The following is an 18,158-nucleotide window of genomic DNA, read 5'->3' as shown; positions in this document are numbered from 1 at the left end:
AAGGTCTTACACAGGCAAGCCAGGGGCCTCTGAGGTAATAGGGTAGCTCCCATGAAACACCTTGGAGGAACAAGGAGGTGCCCCTCTAAGAAGGTGACATGGGCAGCAGCCCAGCTGCAGTGCCTCCACACCAATGCACGCAGCATGGGCAACAAACAGGAGGAGCTGGAAGCTACCCTGCTACAGGAAAACTATGACATAGTGGCAATTACAGAAACTTGGTGGGATGAATCCTTCGATTGCAGTGTGGCTATTGGAGATGACAAGCTGCTCAGAAGCGACAGGAGAGGAAAAAGGGATGGAGATGTTGCCCTCTATGTAAAGAGGTGCATAGAGTATGAAGAGCTGCCACTGAAGAACAACCATGAGCAGATTGAAAGCTAATGGGTAGGAATTAAGGATCAGGACAACAAAGGGAGCCTTGTGGCAGGAGCCTACTCCAGGCCACCCGATGAAGCAGAGCCTATTAATGAAGCCTTCTTACTCCAGCTCGAGGAGACATCACAATCAAAGGCTCTCATCCTTCTGGGGGACATAGCTGTAAACAATCCAGGAGGTTCCTGGAGTGTCTAGATGACAAGAAATTAACAGTCCTACTTGAGGTGATACATTATTGGACCAGTTGGTCACAAATGCAAGTGAAGTCATCAGGAAAGTCAAAAGCAGCCTGGGGTGCAGTGATCCTGCACTAGTGCAGTTCACTAAGGGGTAGGAAGCCAATGAGAATCATAGTCAGGACTAAATTTTAGGAAAGCAAACTTCCAGCTCTTCAAGGAGTTAGTAAATAGGACCCTGTGGGAAACGGCCCTCAGGACAAGGGAGTGGAACAGAGCTGCCAGATCTTTAAGAATGTTTTCAATAGAGCACAAGAGATCTCTATCCCCAGGTGTAAGAAACTGGGCAAGGAAGGCAAGAGACCACCATGGCTGAGCCATGATGTGGTGGTCAAACTAAAGGGCAAGTTGGGACTACACAGAAAATGGAAGAGAACACAAGACATTCTGGGAAGAGTACAGGGATGTTACCCAATTATGTAGGAAGAGGGTGAGAAAGGCTGAGGTGCAGCTGGAACTGAACTTGGCAAGAGATAAAAAGAAAACCAAGAAAGGCTTCTACAGGTATGTGAACCAGAAAAGGAATGTTAAAGAAAGCTTGCCCCCCTGATGAGCAACAGCAGGGAACTAGTAACAACGGATGAGGAGAAGGCCAAGATTCTCAACAACATTTTTGCCTCAGTCTTCAGCGGCAACCCCTCTCCTCATGGCTCTCATGTTGATAGCCCAGAAGATGGAGACCAGGGAGCTGGTCCAGAGAAGTGCCACAAAAATGATCAGGGGGTTGGACCCCTTCTGCTACAAAGACAGGCTGTGGGAGCCGGGGTTGTTCAGCCTGGAAATGAGGAAGCTCCAGGGAGACCTAATAGCAACCTTCCAGTACCTGAAGGGGGCCTATATGAAGGATGAAGAGAGACTGTTTACAAAGGCCTGCAGTGATAGGATAAGAGGCAGTGGCTTCAAACTAGAGAAGAGTAGATTTAGATTGCATGTTAAGAACAGGTTCTTTACCATCAGGGTAGTGGAACACTAACAGGTTGCGTGGGGAGGTGGTTGGGGCGACATCCGTGGAGATACTCCAAGTGAGGCTGGACAGGGCTCTGGGCAACCTGATCTAGTTGAGGATGCCTCTGCTTACTGCAGAAGGGGTTGGACTAGATGACCTTTGGAGGTCCCTTCCAACCCAGATCATTCTATAACTCTATGAAAATGTAATTAATCTATGCTATGATAATATATTTATCCTGGACAGGGAAAACAATTTGAAATTCAGGATCTTCAACAGAAACCAGTAAAATTAACTTGGACAAAACAGATTGAAAGACTGTACAAAACACAGGTAACCTCCTGAGGATGTCATCCACGAGCTCTGAACGTTTGTCTATACATAAAAATTTCTACCAGGTAAGAGAACCAAAATTAAGACAGTGCTTGTAGTATATGGCAACCTAGCTGAAATTGATATTCATTAGAGTAGTCTTTGCATGAATAGGAGCATTTGGACTCTGTGGTCTTTATCAGAGCCCCAGCTGGTAATGGTTGAAGGTTAATGCCTTACCCCATTCTGTTCAATTTTCTGTCCTAATTAGTCCTCCAAATCTATAGCTGTAAGCACCAAGTGTTTGTGCTCAAAAGAAACTAATTAATGCTAGCAAATTAGATCAAGTCCAAAGATCCAACAGCCAAACTCTTAAATGCTCCTTGTTAATAGGAAGTGTAGCTGTCAATAACTGCTGTTGGTGGCTATAATGAGGCCTCTTTCTTTCATTGAAAGTGATTTCATTTCTCTTTGTCCCTGTAAAAGCTGTTCCAGTCCCTCATAAAAAAAACAAAACACCACTACTCACACAACTATGTTGCAGTGGTAAAGCTAGCAGTCTGACCCATTTCTTGCCATCAGCTGGGTTGCAATTACATGGAGAGAAGGAGAAATTTTTTATATGCACATGTGTGTGCACATATATGTGTGTATAATGTGTATATATACACACATACACTCAAACAAGGTAAGTTCCCTCTCTGAACACTTTCTTCAAAGTCCTAACACTGGTAAGAGTATTTAAATTTCAATGACCAAGCAACACTATATGCTCTCATATTTATAATCCATAAAATCCCCTAAATTAGCTTAGGGTACTTAATGCTGTAAGTATCACTGAAAAAAACAAACAAACAAACCCAACCAAACAACTCCATGAGATCTAGGATCTCATTTCTTCAAACTGTAATTTACATATAGCTGCTCTCTCTGCCGAGTTTGCTGGAGGAAAGCTCAATATACCATAATCCCTCTGGAGACTGTGTTAATTCACATAGTTAAATGTGATGAGAGTAAATGTTCATTGGAAATATATGGAGCTGAATCAATTTTTTTTTTCCAAAATAAAAGGTATTGTGCAGAAGCTAGAACATCATATAAAAATTTCACATCTTACTTGAGAAATGCAAGCCAGGGCAAGCATGCAGTGATTTATTACTGCTACTAAGTATAGTTGTACACTATCAAAACATCTAAAATAATTTAAATGACTGGCAACTGCATGACAGTAACACTTCTGAGCCCCTCAGTTTAGGAAAGATGCTGAGTTGCTGGAACGTGTCCAGAGAAGGGCAACAAAGCTGGGGAGGGCAAGCCCTAGGAGGAGAGCCTGAGGGAGCTGGGGTTGCTTAACCTCGAGTACAGGAGGCTCAGGGCAGACCTTACTGCCATCTACAACTACCTGAAGGGAGGTTGTAGCCAGGTGGGGATTGGCCTCTTCTCCCAGGCAACCAGCACCAGAACAAGAGGACACAGTCTCACGCTGTGCCAGGGGAGGTTTAGGCTGGATATTAGGAAGAAGTTCTTCACAGAAAGAGTGATTTGACATTGGAATGGGCTTCCCAGGGAGGTGGTGGAGTCACCATCCCTGGAGGTGTTTAGGAAGAGATTGGATGAGGCACTTGGTGCCATGGTTTAGTTGATTAAGAGTGTTGGACGATAGGTATTATACTAACCTTCCTCTCACAAACATGAATAGAATAGAATAGACAAGGCTGGAAGAGACCTTCAAGATCATCACATCCAACCCATCATCCAATGCCACCTAATCAACTAAACCATGCAACCAACCACCTTATCAAGTCTCCTCCTACACACCTCCAATGATGGTGACTCCACCACCTCCCCAGGCAGCACATTCCAATGGCCAATCACTCTTTCCATGAAGAACTTCTTCCTAACACCCAGCCTAAACCTCACCTGGTGCAGCTTGAGAGTGTGTCCTCTTGTTCTGGCACTGGTTGCCTGGTAGAAGAGACCAACCCCCACCTGGCTACAACCTCCCTTCAGGTAATTGTAGAGAGCAATAAGGTCTGCCCTGAGCCTCCTCTTCTCCAGGCTAAGCAACCCCAGCTCCCTCAGCCTCTCCTCATAGGGCTTGCCCTCCCCAGCTTTGTTGCCCTTCTCTGGACACGTTCCAGCAACTCAACATCTTTCCTAAACTGAGGGACTGTGCTCCAAACCCGTCACCAACTTTGTTGCCCTTCTGGGGACACATTCCAGAAAGTCAACATCCTTCCTAAACTGAGGCAATAAGGAAGTTTTCTTTCTTCATTCTCATAAGAGAAGGTTATTCCAATCATAAAATCCATCACTTGTCCCATATATCCTCTCAATCTTTACATCAAACTCTGAACAATATGCACAGAAGCACACGTAAGCAATTTATGGTCCCAGCAGTTCAACTGAAAAGAAAAGAATGACCAGCTGTCATATGAACTCATTGATTTTTGCCATCTACTTGACCTTTTTGCTCTGGTCAATTAGTAGATCACTGTATTACCAGACACTCCTAAAAATATGTGCATTTTTAAACTCCAGTTTGTTACAACTACACTTTCACAATGAGGCCAAACAGATGAACAAAGCTATAAATGGCAATATGAACTTTTATTTCCTTCAAGAAAACTAACTCAATTTTAATTATGAGCTGCCATTTCCTGCTATCAGGCTTAGCATCTTCCAGTGTCAGCCTCAGAATCATGACTGCAGGTAACAGCAGGTGAATCCTCCCCAGCATTCAGCAAGGGTTTGCATCAATTAACAGAGTGTGGCTTGCAATACAAAGTTGAGCGAGCAACACCACTGACTAACATCAAGCTGAAAGCTGCTACGTATTTCATGCATTTCATTATCTGCATTTCTGACAAGCAAGTGTATATATAGCAAGCCTTTTTTTTTTTTTTTTGTAGAAGGAATATCTAAAGGTGCACTTGAGCATTAAAATGTACAGCATCACGGGTAGCTCAATCAGAAATTTCTTTGGCTTCACGGGCCTTGGTATGTCAGGTGTAAGGGTCATGGTCTAGAGCAGGTGGCACCTAGGGGGACAGAGATAATGTCAATGACAGGACTGTTGAGTAACTGCACATTATCAAAACTCTGGTTGACACTGGTCATGCTCAACTGTAGAGAAGCCTGCAGTAGTGTTGCATCCCATCATTTTCACTAAGTATCAACACGAGCCCTGAGGAGGAAAGGGCTAATGGGGAAACAGGATAATGGAAGAATGGTGGCTGCTTGGAAATGTCCTTTTCCAGCCACATTTTCCCAAGGATTTTTTTAAAGCCTTGACAAGTATCAGGAGGGGTTTTTTCAGCAGTGTGAATCCAGCTGCACTAATTACACAGTTCCTACTGCCAAGAGAAACAAGGTAACAGTTTTCTCCAAAGGTCTTCAACTCAGCACAGGTGGAAACATCTCCCTTTTGTCTCCCTCTCATTAAAAAAAAGAAAACACAAAAAACAACTTGTCATCTGGGCAAGTGAGTACCAATGGCCACATTCTTAGATCCAGAATCAGAGGCAGGATCAAGTCTTCAATCATCCAAATTGTGTCTCTTACTTCATTGTCCTCCTAATGGCAGAATCAAGCTGATCTGAACTAACCTATTCACCCTGGATAGTTCCTAGCTTAGTTTCCTGCTTGAATCCTTCCTTGACCCTTACTAGGGAGTCATCACTACAGAACAAGAGGACAGTCTCAAGATGCACCAGGGGAGGTTTAGGCTGGATGTTAGGAAGAGGTGAAAGAGTGATTTGCCATTGGAGTGGGCTGCCCAGGGACATGGTGGAGTCACTGTCATTGGAGGTGTTTAGGAGGAGACTGGATGAGCCACTTGGTGCCATAGTTTAGTCGATTAGATGGTGGTGGGTGATAGGTTGAACTTGATCTTGAAGGTCTTTTCCAATCTAGTTAATTCTATTCTAAGACATGTGCAAGTCACTTATTGAAATGTAACCTTAAAAGGCCCAAACCTAGATCACATATCAGACAGTAGTAGACAACATAATTTAGAAGAAAAATGTTTAGAACTAAAACTTGTCTCTGGAGCAAGACTCTTTTTCTCCCAGAAAAAAATGCTGTAAGGTTTCAGAAAGTGGGCAGAAATGCTTTATACCACAACAAATACAAAAAATAGATACTACTACTACTACAAAATTATGATTTCATGATTGACTCAGTGATCTAGTATTCCTTTTTGAGTTCTCAGGATCTACAACTGGTCGAAGTCAGCTCTTCTTGCTTTAATTTTCCAAGTCAAGTAACTCAAAAAGCACACTGAGCTGCAGGTACAATCTGTAAAGTTTGTGAATTTCTGTGCTCCATAGTTTTTCCTCTAAACTCACCAGGTTTCAGAATCAGTAACTCTCAACAGCAAAATAAGTGATCTTTAAGAATCAACAAACATTTCTGTAGATACAATCAAGATAAGCAAAAGCTCTTGCACTTGTTTGGTTTTTTAACTGAGTGTCCCTAGTTTCATAGCAGTGAGAAAACTCAGCACAGCTAGTTTTGATAAACTAAACTTTATGAAGAAAAAGACTAAACTCCAGGATCCTGAAAGTTGCAATGATTTTGCTTTAAAGAGGTTTACTCAAATTTAAATTTTATAACTGGAAAGGAAAGCAAAAAACTTGACATTTTTGAAGGAAAACAGCTTGCTTAAATTACTTCAGAAAAGTAATGAATGAAGAATGGCAAATAGATGTTGCTTTTAGCTACTTTGGTATGAAAGCATGTCTTTTAATATGTCAAGGACACAGTGATACAGAAAAACATGGATTTGGTATTATTTCAGATTAACTCATGTTATAGTTTGTGCAAATACAGTGAAAAGTTGCTGCCTGACAACACTGTTGGGTTTTTTGTTTGCATGGTTTCTGTAACACTTGGCACTCCTGTGAAAGCTCACAATTTCACATACCTAGGGTGCATGAATATTAACAAAATTAAGCATATATATATATGCACACACACACAACAGTCATAGAAAATGAACTAGTGTTTTACAAAAAGCATGTTTATTATCTTAAGAAAATTACTAATAGATACATTTTCACTGGAAAGGTGCTTCAAAAAAATCTTAAATACAAAGAAATTATTCTGCAAATGAAATATACTAAATTCTTGAGAAACATGCAACACACAAGAACTATACTGGAACAACCTGGAAAAGTAAATTGAAATAATCTTATGCAAAATTAAATATTACAAGACACAAGAGTCCTTTGTTCTTAAAAATTATCAGATGGCCACATTTTCATGGTTATTTCATCTCCAAGCTGTTGGAGTAGGCTAACAACCTAAGCGCAGCATTGGGCTACCACTTAACCATGCTAGGGGTAGCAGGGTCACCTCCTGAGTTAACAAAACCCTTATGTTTTTTTAGTTTTTAACCCCTGGGGTTTTTGTTTCCTTGTATGGCTCTTCAAAACATGCTGGACAGGCTGTCACTACTTGCCTTATTAGCTCTGATAAGCACATAGCTCTAAGTGGTATAGCTGCAGGCTAAGGTAACGGACTGTATACAGATGGACCTCCATGCTCATGCAGAGCACTGCTGAATGCATAGGGGCTCCCCATAGGGACACATATGAACCTAGCACCGTCAAGTAAATTGTAAAGGCCCATACTTTGAGAACAGCTTTATTTCCTGTATTACCAATGCCTTCACCACAACTTCCTAAAGAAAAGGAAAAAAAAATCAAACAAAGGTGTATTCAAAAGAGCTATGCAAAGAACATAAAAATCTTACCTTAGGTACAAGTCAAATTGAGTAGCTATGTCACAGTGTAAACAGCACAATTTCATGCACATGTACACTCTGCAGCATGCAAAACCAATCACAGACATTTTCATTGCTTGTTTAAAGTACTAAAACAAACCACAATTTATTTACTCTGATTAACACCTTTCCCTGTGTACTAACTAACAAGACAAATTTATTCCAGGAGTAATTTCACAATGGATTTAAGAGATGATAAATTCCTCTGTTCAGGAAGCTGCTTAAGCTTCATTTCTCATGGTTTCGCCTCTCTTCCACATTCCCCGTCATCCACATTACAAAATGCACAACAAAATAGCTGAAATTATGCTCCCACCTTTTTTTAACTAAGAATATCCATGTGCATTTTGCTTGACTATTTGACATAAAAAACTGCATTGCATTTATTCACTTTAAATCTCTTACTTCCACACAATTTGATCAGAGCTGGCATACAGGTGAGAGAACTAAGAGAGAGAGATGGATACATCCACAAGCCTCATTTTCCTAAAGATAGACAACAGAAATCTGCTCAGGAGAAAATAAAAAACTAAGTCTAGTTTTGTCTAACATCACAGAAAGAAAAGAAAGATAACATTTTGCATTAAAATTTATGAAGGAAAAAACCATGGCGAAGCTGATGGCAAATGGTCCACTACTCACAGCTCAAGACTCTTCAGTGCTGGTTGCTGCCACAGAAAATGTTGATGAAGAAACCCAAGTCCTCCTATTACACAGAAAGTCCAGAGCAGAAAAACACACACCTGCTTTGGGGCCCCTCAGTTTAGGAAAGATGTTGAGTTGCTGGAACGTGTCCAGAGAAGGGCAACAAAGCTGGGGAGGGGTTTGGAGCACAAGCCCTATGAGGAGAGCCTGAGGGATTTGAGGTTGCTTAGCCTGGAGAAGAGGAGGCTCAGGGCAGACCTTATTGCCATCTACAACTACCTAAAGGGAGGTTGTAGCCAGGTGGGGATTGGTCTCTTCTCCCAGGCAACCAACACCAGAACAAGAGGACACAGTCTCAAGCTGTGCCAGGGGAGGTTTAGGCTGGATGTTAGGAAGAAGTTCTTCACAGAAAGGCTGATTGGCCATTGGAATGGGCTGCCCAGGGAGGTGGTGGAGTCACCAACCCTGGAGGTGTTTAGGAAGAGACTGGATGAGGCGCTTGGTGCCATGATTTAGTTGATTAGATGGTGTTGGGTGATGGGTTGGACTTGATGATCTCGAAGGTCTTTTTCAAGCTGGTTAATTCTATTCTGTTCTATTGTATTTACTCATGATAATATGGAGAGGGACCATGAAAATCTTTGTACCTTTCAAAAATAACAACTATTATTTCAAAGCAGTGTTTCTTTCATGTATATTTCACCCTTTTAAAATTTTTCTTTTTATGTATTAGAACATACATAATATACAAGTACAGTCATACAGGCAGATAATTTATAAATAAATATAAATGTACTTGGATTGCACACTCAGCATTTTTTACTGATGGGATACATGATCAAAAATGTTTAGAGACCACCAATCTAGACAACAAGAAGTAAGTGGCATCTACTAAAAGCATGCCACTGGTATGCAATAGTTCTGTGGCCCTTTTTTTTTTTTCCCCTGCATTCTTACATCCCTCTTACAGGAACATTCTTGGCCAACCTGTGCTTAAGCAGCTCTATCTTTCTAGTACTTCAAAAAGTTCCAGGTTTCTTTCAGGAATAGATGAACCGCTGGGTGTCACATGTGACAATACCCAACTTTAAAGAGATACTGTCCAGTACACTTCAAAAGATAATGAAAACATGCTAAAAATGAAATGCATCATCCTGTTTCAACACCTGCCTAATAACAAGTGTGCTTGTGTGCAAGGATCATTAAAACATTAGGGCACAGAAAGGATGCAATTAGTTCGGAGTACTTAAATTTATCACATGAGGAGGCTCTGAGGGCTCACATAAGACAATTGCATTTATTTAAGTATCAAATAACACAGGAATATAGTAACTACTGTCTTGTTCTGTCATCACATAACCTATAATGATATATAGAAAGTTTTGTATTTATTGTACTAAATGCCACAGTACTCACGAGTAAGTCATTCTGGAAAACAGACCACAGCCATGGTTTAGATAGTGTTGGATGATATGCTGGACTCGATCTCAAAGGTCTTTTCCAACCTGGTTAATTCTATTCTATTGTACCACCAAGCAGCCAGCATGGCAGATACATATGTGTTACTACTGGTTTCACAGTGAACAGCACCATGATTTAACCCCAGCCAGCAACTAAGCACCATGCAGTCACTCACTTCTTTCCCCCTTGCTTCCAACCCAGTGAGAAGGGTAGAAGAATCAAAAACTCACAGGATGGGATAAGAATAGTTTAATAATAGTTTAGTAATTAATAATTATTACTGTCATTGTAATGAAAAGGAAGATAGCAAAAAGAAAGAGAAATAAAACCCAAGAAGAAACAAGTGATGCGTGATGCACTGTGCTCACCACCCAATGACCAATGCTTACCCAGTCCTCAGCCAACTTTGTCTACTTTATATACTGGGCATAATGTCATATGGTATGGAATATTCCTTTGGACAGTTGGGGTCAGCTGTCCTGGCTGTGTCCCCTCCCTCCCAGCTTCTTGTGCCTCTCCAGCCTTCTCACTAGCAGGACACAAGAAGCTGAAAAATCTTTGACTTGATGTAAACACTGCTCAGCAGTGACTAAAGCATCGGCGTGTCATCAACATTTTTCTTGTCCTCAATCCAAAACACAGCACTATACCAGGTACTAGGGAGAATATTAACTCTATCCCAGCTGAAATAAGAACAAAATGCAGATTACTTGACTTCAAAAAGAATTATTGTTTTCAGGGCACAAAAGCAAATGCACCTATCTCCCAATGACTATTTGATTCTTACCTTGCACTTTATCTGAACACCGCTCCTTGGCTCGGTCCCTCATTATTTGTGGAATCAAAACATCTTTTTCTACATGCCTCAGCTTAGAATTTTCTGCAAGAGTTAAAAAAAACAGAAAACAGGAAAGCAATTTTAATCTATACATTGGAGAAAGTCAAGCAACAGAAATAACACAGCATTGTTCCAGATACTAAAACCATTACTAAGTATCAGGCAGAAACTAAGCTGGTCTACACGTGTGAATACAGGTACGTAGGTGGGCTGCTAGCTGCAACCAAAAGGGAAGTTTTGACAGTCCCCTAATGACCATACAAAAAACCCCTGACTCACACGTGAAAGAAGTGTTTTTCAGGTGGTTTACACTTCAGAGTAACTAGATCTAATTATCAAATGTTCTGGTAATTACTAAACTTCTACACACCAATACCTACCCCAGAATACATAGAAATACAGCAAATATTACAGAAGCCTTCAGGGGCTGAGTAAGTCAGCTGGGCTCTTCCACCAGGCAAGAAGGCTAGAAACAACCATAGTTCCTACAATAACCAAAGCACAGGGCTCCTACACAAGGATCTGCCACTCACTACTGACAAACGAAGAAGTGGATAGGAATGTGACTCAAGGCTAGACAGGAAACAGGACCAGGGCATCCTCTAACAAAACAAACAAAACCAGCACAAATAAACAAACAAAAAAGGTACCCCCTCCTGTTAGCACTGAACAGTTTTGTTTTACCCTAGCTTAAGCAACCAATTTGGTGTCATTATTCAAAAGGAAAGAGGCCTAAGGCTGACAGCAAGAAGCAGCTCTACTGGTGTTAACATCAGCTCAACCAGAACCACAACAGAGCTGTGCTCCATACAAGCTCCCTCTTTTTCAGTCCTACGTTGTCAAATCTGCAGAGGCTGAAAATGCTGAAGGCAGCACATAAGGACATACAGCACTATCCAGTATGAAGAATCACAAGAGAACTACAACAGTGGTTCCTGCCATACAGGAAACAGGAATAAAGACCACTGATAATCCCATCTACAGTTTTTCAAAGTGTTTGTTGGTATGCACTGCTTTTAAACAAGAAAAAGCACAAGCAATTCAAATCATTGTATAAGGTCTAGGACATAGTTTTAGGGAGCTGGGTGCAACCATCTGTCCCAATAACTCAAATGCAGATATTCTGTTTGGGCAGTACTGTATCTACTCATGAGTGCCAACTGTGACATCTTCAGTATTTTAATGTTGTTCCTTGATTCCAAGCAAGTGTGGTGGGTTGCATTGCAATTACAGTGACTTAGCTTTAAGGATCTCAAAACACTTCACTGAATTTGACAGCCCTAGCATTTACACAAAATAGTAAAGAAAATCAAGGCACAAATACAAACAATATCAGATACCAGCTAGAAAAAGATGTTCGTGGACAGAGCAGGAGAGCAAGAGGTTCTTCCAAGGAGAACATCAATCCAACCTAATCAGGTCCACTATTTCATACATGGCAAAAACTTTCAAAGAAACAATACCTCAGAAGGAAGTCTTCACCAAAACACAAGACAGCCATGATGTGAAACCATGAATTCCCTTTGCCTTTTTTTCAACTACATTAAAATCTCTAGATTAAAGACTTCCCCCCTCCTTTTGAATGTTTGTTAATTTGCACTATGAAAGATGTTTCTTATTCTAACACCAAATTAATTTAGAGATAGATCCACTAAAGTCATGGGAAGAAAGGAACTCCAGTTTCTAAAATCTAAGGGGGTTTTTCCTTACAATTGTAGTTTTATGCATCAATGTAATTAATACTGTGAGTACCCAGTCCTGTTAGGGGGCTCCTGTGCCTTTACTGCCAAGAGGTTCAAGGAGCCAAAGTGGCAAATAGTTTCAGCATACTGCTTTGTAACTTGGTCCCACAAAAAAAAAAACCAACCAACCAAAAACCAACATTCAGAATCCTTTTAAGGTTATGTATTTTATCACTCAAAACCATCCAGTGTGAACTGACTGATGATGAATAAGAAGCAAACACCTTTATGCATATGTGAAATGCTACTGAGATTGGTAATTTCATTTGCACATAGGTGTTTGCATACAAACTAGTCTTAAGTACTCTGCTCTCTACTAAGGCTTTAAAGTATAGAGGGGCAACACGAAGTGACAGAATTACTATAATCCAAGTGAAACAATATTCATGATATAGTGAAACCCTCATTTAAAAGCAAGAGAGGCTGATCAGTGCAGCTTCCCTACACTGCAAACATTTTCTCTTCTTTAAATGTACACAAATACATTTCTTTGCATTTAAGAAGTCACAGATTTTGAGATCTTTCTATCTGATACTGACATAATTTTAAATTAAGATGGAGTACAAGGATGACAACACCAGGGAAAATTTCCAAAGCTTTAACTTCGCACCATTCTATCATCACCTCAAAGTCAATTTTCACCTTCTTCACTGGCTGAATTTGTTATCTTACATTTTGCTTTGGGGCTCATGATCTTGCAATATGGCAGTACTGGATTATGAGAAAACTGACAAGCCTGTTTGCTAGAAATGAACAATGGCTGTGTTACAGCAAGTCCAGTCTGTAATATCGAGAAAGAAAAGGGAAAGCAGCCCTGACAAGGAACACCTCTTTGTTAGTTACATGCAAATTGCAAATGCTCATACATCTAGTGAGTAGTAAGGAAAGCCAAGCCTGAAGCTGCCAGTGAAAATTTTTGACATGGCATGGTTTTAGACTCTTGATCACACAGCAAAGCCAGTTATAAGGCCTGAAAATTAACTACAGACCAGGGCTTAATATTGGCTACTGAAAGTAACACAGGATCATTAACGTCTAGCCTGAGCTATTGTTCAGGTATAACAGACTTAACAGTTAGGAAAACTTAGGGTGTAAACTACCTATAAGGGGAACACCCCATCCTACTTCAAACCCCTTCTGGCAACTGCAGATGAACACTTCAGCAAAGTACACAAAATGAAGTCAGTAACAACTAGGGCTGTGGACTGGTCAAGGACAGAGAACCTTAGTTTTGCCATTGTAAAGCTTCTGAACACTTCACTTGGTCACTGAGGTAAAAATCCTCAAAATAACTTTCTGTTACTTAAAGGTACCATGCAGCAGTATTTCAGCAACCAAACACACATTTAGGCTTTTGTTGGTTTGCTTTTTTCCTGCCACAACAAAATTGTAATAACACCATATATACAACTGGATTTCTACATAGAGAGTTCCATACTTCTCGTGCAACATCTAAACTCTTGAGCATCTCTTGTCTGAAACCAGTCCCAAGTGTACAATCTCTAATTAACAGTGGATTCTGTCCAAGAATTTACTCCTTCCTTCCACCTAGACTAAGAAACAGAGACAGATTCTGCAAAAATCACAAACTATTTGAAGTATATAACCCAAAACCCCCATAAAACAGAGATAAGTACGGAACTCAAGAACTATGTAATAATTTGCATCAGAAACAGGAGATGAGTAACGTGCTAAACCTACATAGAAAGAACAAAGTAAACAGCATGTGGATGAAGAAGGGATACAGGAAAAAAACGTAACAACTAATTAAGCCCCCCAGTAATTAAGAGAGGTGATGCTAACCACAAAAGATTTCCCCTCATGCCAAATAGCACTAATCAATGGCTACAGCACTACATACACCTGTTTACTAATTTTCAGAATTCCATGGTAAAGGATAAAGAAACACAATGTATATCACAAATAAAAAGTTAATTTAAAAAATTCTGCCCAAACTCCTCAAGAGCTTGAATATCTCACTTTTTAACCACTCCATTCCAAATAAAACATACACCTTTCTTTTCCAAATATCACACACAAATTAAGAAGTATATTCTTCTAGCTCTGTCCTACTGTCCACGCCACTTAGAACCAAGTCACAACCATTCTGCAAGTCCAGTTCTCTCCTTCCACTGATACACTGCTGCTGTACTTAACAACCTGTATTTCCTCATTACAGTAAGAAACAGACTTTTGAAGTAGCTTATGAAAATTATTTAACCAGTTTTCAACATGCCTGTTTTTAAGCTCTCCAAAAAATGTTTAAGATAGGTACCAAAACCTGTACTGTATATCTAAGCTACTGTCAGTAACCCTATTTGTCAATCCCTGGCAAGGGGCACAGGCATTACCACCTAAGCATGACAGCTATAACCAATTGCACAGTAAAAACAAAAAAAAGGAAAGAGATAATTAATAACCCATGACATCTACTACTGGAAACAGCACTCTACACAGTTTTGGAAGCACTGGGTACAAATCATTTCAATGCCAGACTGCAGCACACACTCTGAAGAAAGGTAAACCAAAACAGTGCAACATAAACATCTGCCAACAGCTTTATCTAACAATTTATTTACTGGGCATAATCACTTAGTGACATAGTCAACAATTCCTTTCCAAAATGATTGTCACAAAACTCCTCCCATGCAAATCATGACATAATTCACAGGTTCTGTATTTTGAGCTTCAGAAGACTCCTTGATACTCACTCCCTACTGCTTGACAAAATCATAACAAAACATTTGTGGCTGAAGCAGTCACGGCAGTAGTTCACTAAACTCTGATTCTTCCCCTTTTCTTCTTATATGTGAGCCAAGAAACAGTTCACAATGATGACATAAAAACTACCGCACCAGGGTATCCGAGTTAACACATTCTGATAGGAGCAAGGCAGCTCGCACCCCTTTCAGCTATTCTTTCAGTTTCTCTGCAACCATACTTAGACATCTTTCCTTTCAGTTCACAACCTGAGGTTTTCAACACAGCTGTAACAGCCAGAGACTGATGGTTGAGGAGATGTAAGCAAAAGACACTGGGTAACATGGTAGCAAATTTAGAGATGTGTCAGTGAGCAATGCCATTGCTCAGCAGATCAATCTCAGTATTGCTGTCACATAGCAAGTACCCAAATACATCTTCAGTAGTCCTACCACTACGAACATACAGCTACAAGATGGATTAGGAGGGACATGTCATTATAGATATAAACAGGGAAGCACAACACTGATGACCTCCCATTAGAAGCCATTCCTTTTGCTCTACACTGCACACCCAGTAGCCTGAATTAAGCTAGTGCAATAAACAGATCTTTTCCAAAGAACAACTGTGATGCAAAACTACACCATGGATGAACAATCACTCCTTTAAACTCTGCAGTAAGTTTCATAATATTTTCTTAAATTAATACGATGTCAATGCTTAGATGATAGAACCAACAAAGCCAGAACCTGCTTACTCTGCAAGTGCCTCGTTTCCAGGGCCTGGAGTTCCAGGCCTAGGGTAGATTTGCAGCAGAAGTTAAGCTCCTGATCTTGGCCAGCATCCTTTCACTTTGGAAGCAGCAGCCACATCCCACATGGACTGAAGTGCGTAGTCAGAACCCCTGTAGTTCACCACCATCTGCAGGTGTCTAAACACCCTGTATTAGTTCAGGTATACTGATGTCTCACTGATTTCATTCTGCCGGGAGAGTGGCCTTTCAGAACCAACGCACCCAGCCAAAGGCACCTGCCTCAAGAACAGTGTGGGTGATTATTACGTGGGTGTAAGGACACAAGACTTAAATTCACTTCTAGGGATACGTGGCTGCAAATGCTGGGCCAAGAGCTTGGAAACGTAAAGGCAAGATTCACCTAGCCTTGGTACTTTGCCTTTAGATCTGTTACACAGCCTTGGAGGCTACAGCTGGCGGTGAATAAGTTCCGCAGGCAACTCGACGCCCCACCGACCCGCATCTTCCCGTTAGAAGTCACGGGCACGGCTAAAGGCAGGGCGGAAGGACGCGGCGGAACAAGCGCTGCCCGGAGGGAGCCGAGGACTCGCTGCAGGCGTCGGGGCAGTCCCGGCCCACCAAGAAAGTGCTCGCAGAGGGCGGGCCGGCCGAGCCACTCAGGATGGCCCTTCCTAGCACCCGCCGGGAATGGAGTCCAGCCTACTCTCCTCACCGCCGTGCGTGACGGAGCGGTGGGAAGCTACGGGGAAGCCCTGGCAGGAGAGGGGTGGGGAGAAGACGGGGCGCTCCGCCACCGGCCCCCTCCCCTTGCTGCGCGTGCGAAACGCCACGCGCCGCCCGCCCGCGCGGCGCTCACCCCTACCTGCGGCGCCAGGGGGAGGCTCCATCTGCGGCTTCACACTGGGCCGGCAGCTGCGCACAGCGCGCGGCCAGCTCCTGCCGCGCATGCGCGCCCGAGCCCCAAACCCTCTGCCCGCCCAGCGCAAGGAAACAAGACGAGCGCCTGAGAAGCGAAGGGCGTTTGAAGTAGGCGGGGGCAGGGCGTGTGCGTCTGCTGCGCCGGCGGAGGGGCGCGGGGACTGGGTGTATGCGCAGCGCGGTGGTGCTTTGGGCGCCGCGGTACAGGTGGTAGCCGCTGCGTTTCAGCTGTTGCGCTTCCTAGCCCCGCTCATGGGGCGATGGGCTGAAGTAATGAGAAGGCTCAGACTCGGGAAGTCAGTGAGGGCTTTCCACAGGTCCGGGTGCGGAGAATAGCAGCTTCCGCGGGGGCCGCAAGGCAAACTTACAGAACTCTGGAGGTTCCACCTGAACATAAGGAAAAACTTCGTTACTTTGAATCGGAACAACAGAACTGTTGAGGTTGGAGGAGACCTTTGAGATCATCACGTCCAACTGCTCGCCTTGAGCTCGCAATCCTACCATTATCGCTAAACCATGTCTCTAAGCACCTTATCTACGCGTCTTACAAACACCTCCAGGGATGGTGATTCCATCACTTCCTTAGTGATTACAGAGTGATGCAGCGGCGAGGCTGTGGTGTCTCCTATTCTGGAGACTTTCAAAACCTGCCGCATGCATTCTTGTGCAATTTGAAACTGATCTAGGTGACCCTGCTTTAGGGGGCGGTGGGAGGGAATGTGAAGTAAATGATCCCCGGAGATCCCTTCCAACCCCTACCATTCAGTGATTCTGTCTGGGTGCAGCCCCTGGTAGGACTGCAAGTTTGGATACCGAACCCACAAGCCTAGGGAGCTCCCGAAGTGCCTGAGGCTTCCACAGCAAGGGCTTGAAGTAGAAGATGAGAATTACAACGGTTGTCATTTTTATCAATGAATTGTTTGTGCGCTTTAAATAAGGCTTCCCGGTGTCCAGGTGAAAGATGGTCTCTGAGACTGTGCTCCTGTGACAAGTATTCAGGTGGTGGAGGAATCATAAATTCTAATGTTCCACCAGAAACTTGAGTACAATATTAGTACAGAGACCTTGATTGGCATAGTCAGTCTAGCAAAATGCAGCAGCTGGGTTACTCCACTCGCAGCTTACTATTTTAACCTCTCTTTGTGCAGTTCAGCATCAAGGTTTTCAAGTATCTCCAGCTGATACTGTATCAACATCTCATCTTTTTTTTTTTTAAGCATTGTATAGCTAAGGCACTCACCATGTAAAACATTGGATAGTATGTGCTAGCAATCAAAGGCCAAACACATGCCTTTAATATACAGGAATGAAAACAGACTACTAGCTGCATGGTTATCAAAAATATGTGGGTTTTAAGGCAAAATTTTAACAACAATGTGCTTGCTCAGGAAAAAACTTTAATACCAATTAAGAGGTCTATAAAAAGAATACACAATACTT

The 18,158-nt window shown here is 42.1% G+C and overlaps 1 protein-coding gene across 1 annotated transcript in view; it reads right to left on the bottom strand.

Annotated features, from left to right (window-relative positions):
• Positions 1–16,787, bottom strand: part of CMC1 (C-X9-C motif containing 1) — a 36,366-nt gene extending 19,579 nt beyond the window's left edge. The window contains exons 1-2 of the mRNA XM_009898331.2: positions 16,663–16,787; positions 10,554–10,646 (exon numbers count right to left, since the gene is read on the bottom strand). Coding sequence (XP_009896633.2) covers positions 10,554–10,646; positions 16,663–16,747 — 178 coding nt within the window. The 5' untranslated portion in view covers positions 16,748–16,787. The remainder of the gene's footprint in view (positions 1–10,553; positions 10,647–16,662) is intronic.
• Between the last annotated feature and the right edge of the window lie 1,371 nt (positions 16,788–18,158).

Source organism: Dryobates pubescens, chromosome 4 (assembly GCF_014839835.1).
Source record: "Dryobates pubescens isolate bDryPub1 chromosome 4, bDryPub1.pri, whole genome shotgun sequence".
Taxonomy (NCBI): Eukaryota; Metazoa; Chordata; class Aves; order Piciformes; family Picidae; genus Dryobates; species Dryobates pubescens.
This window is presented reverse-complemented; position numbering and strand designations above follow the sequence as displayed.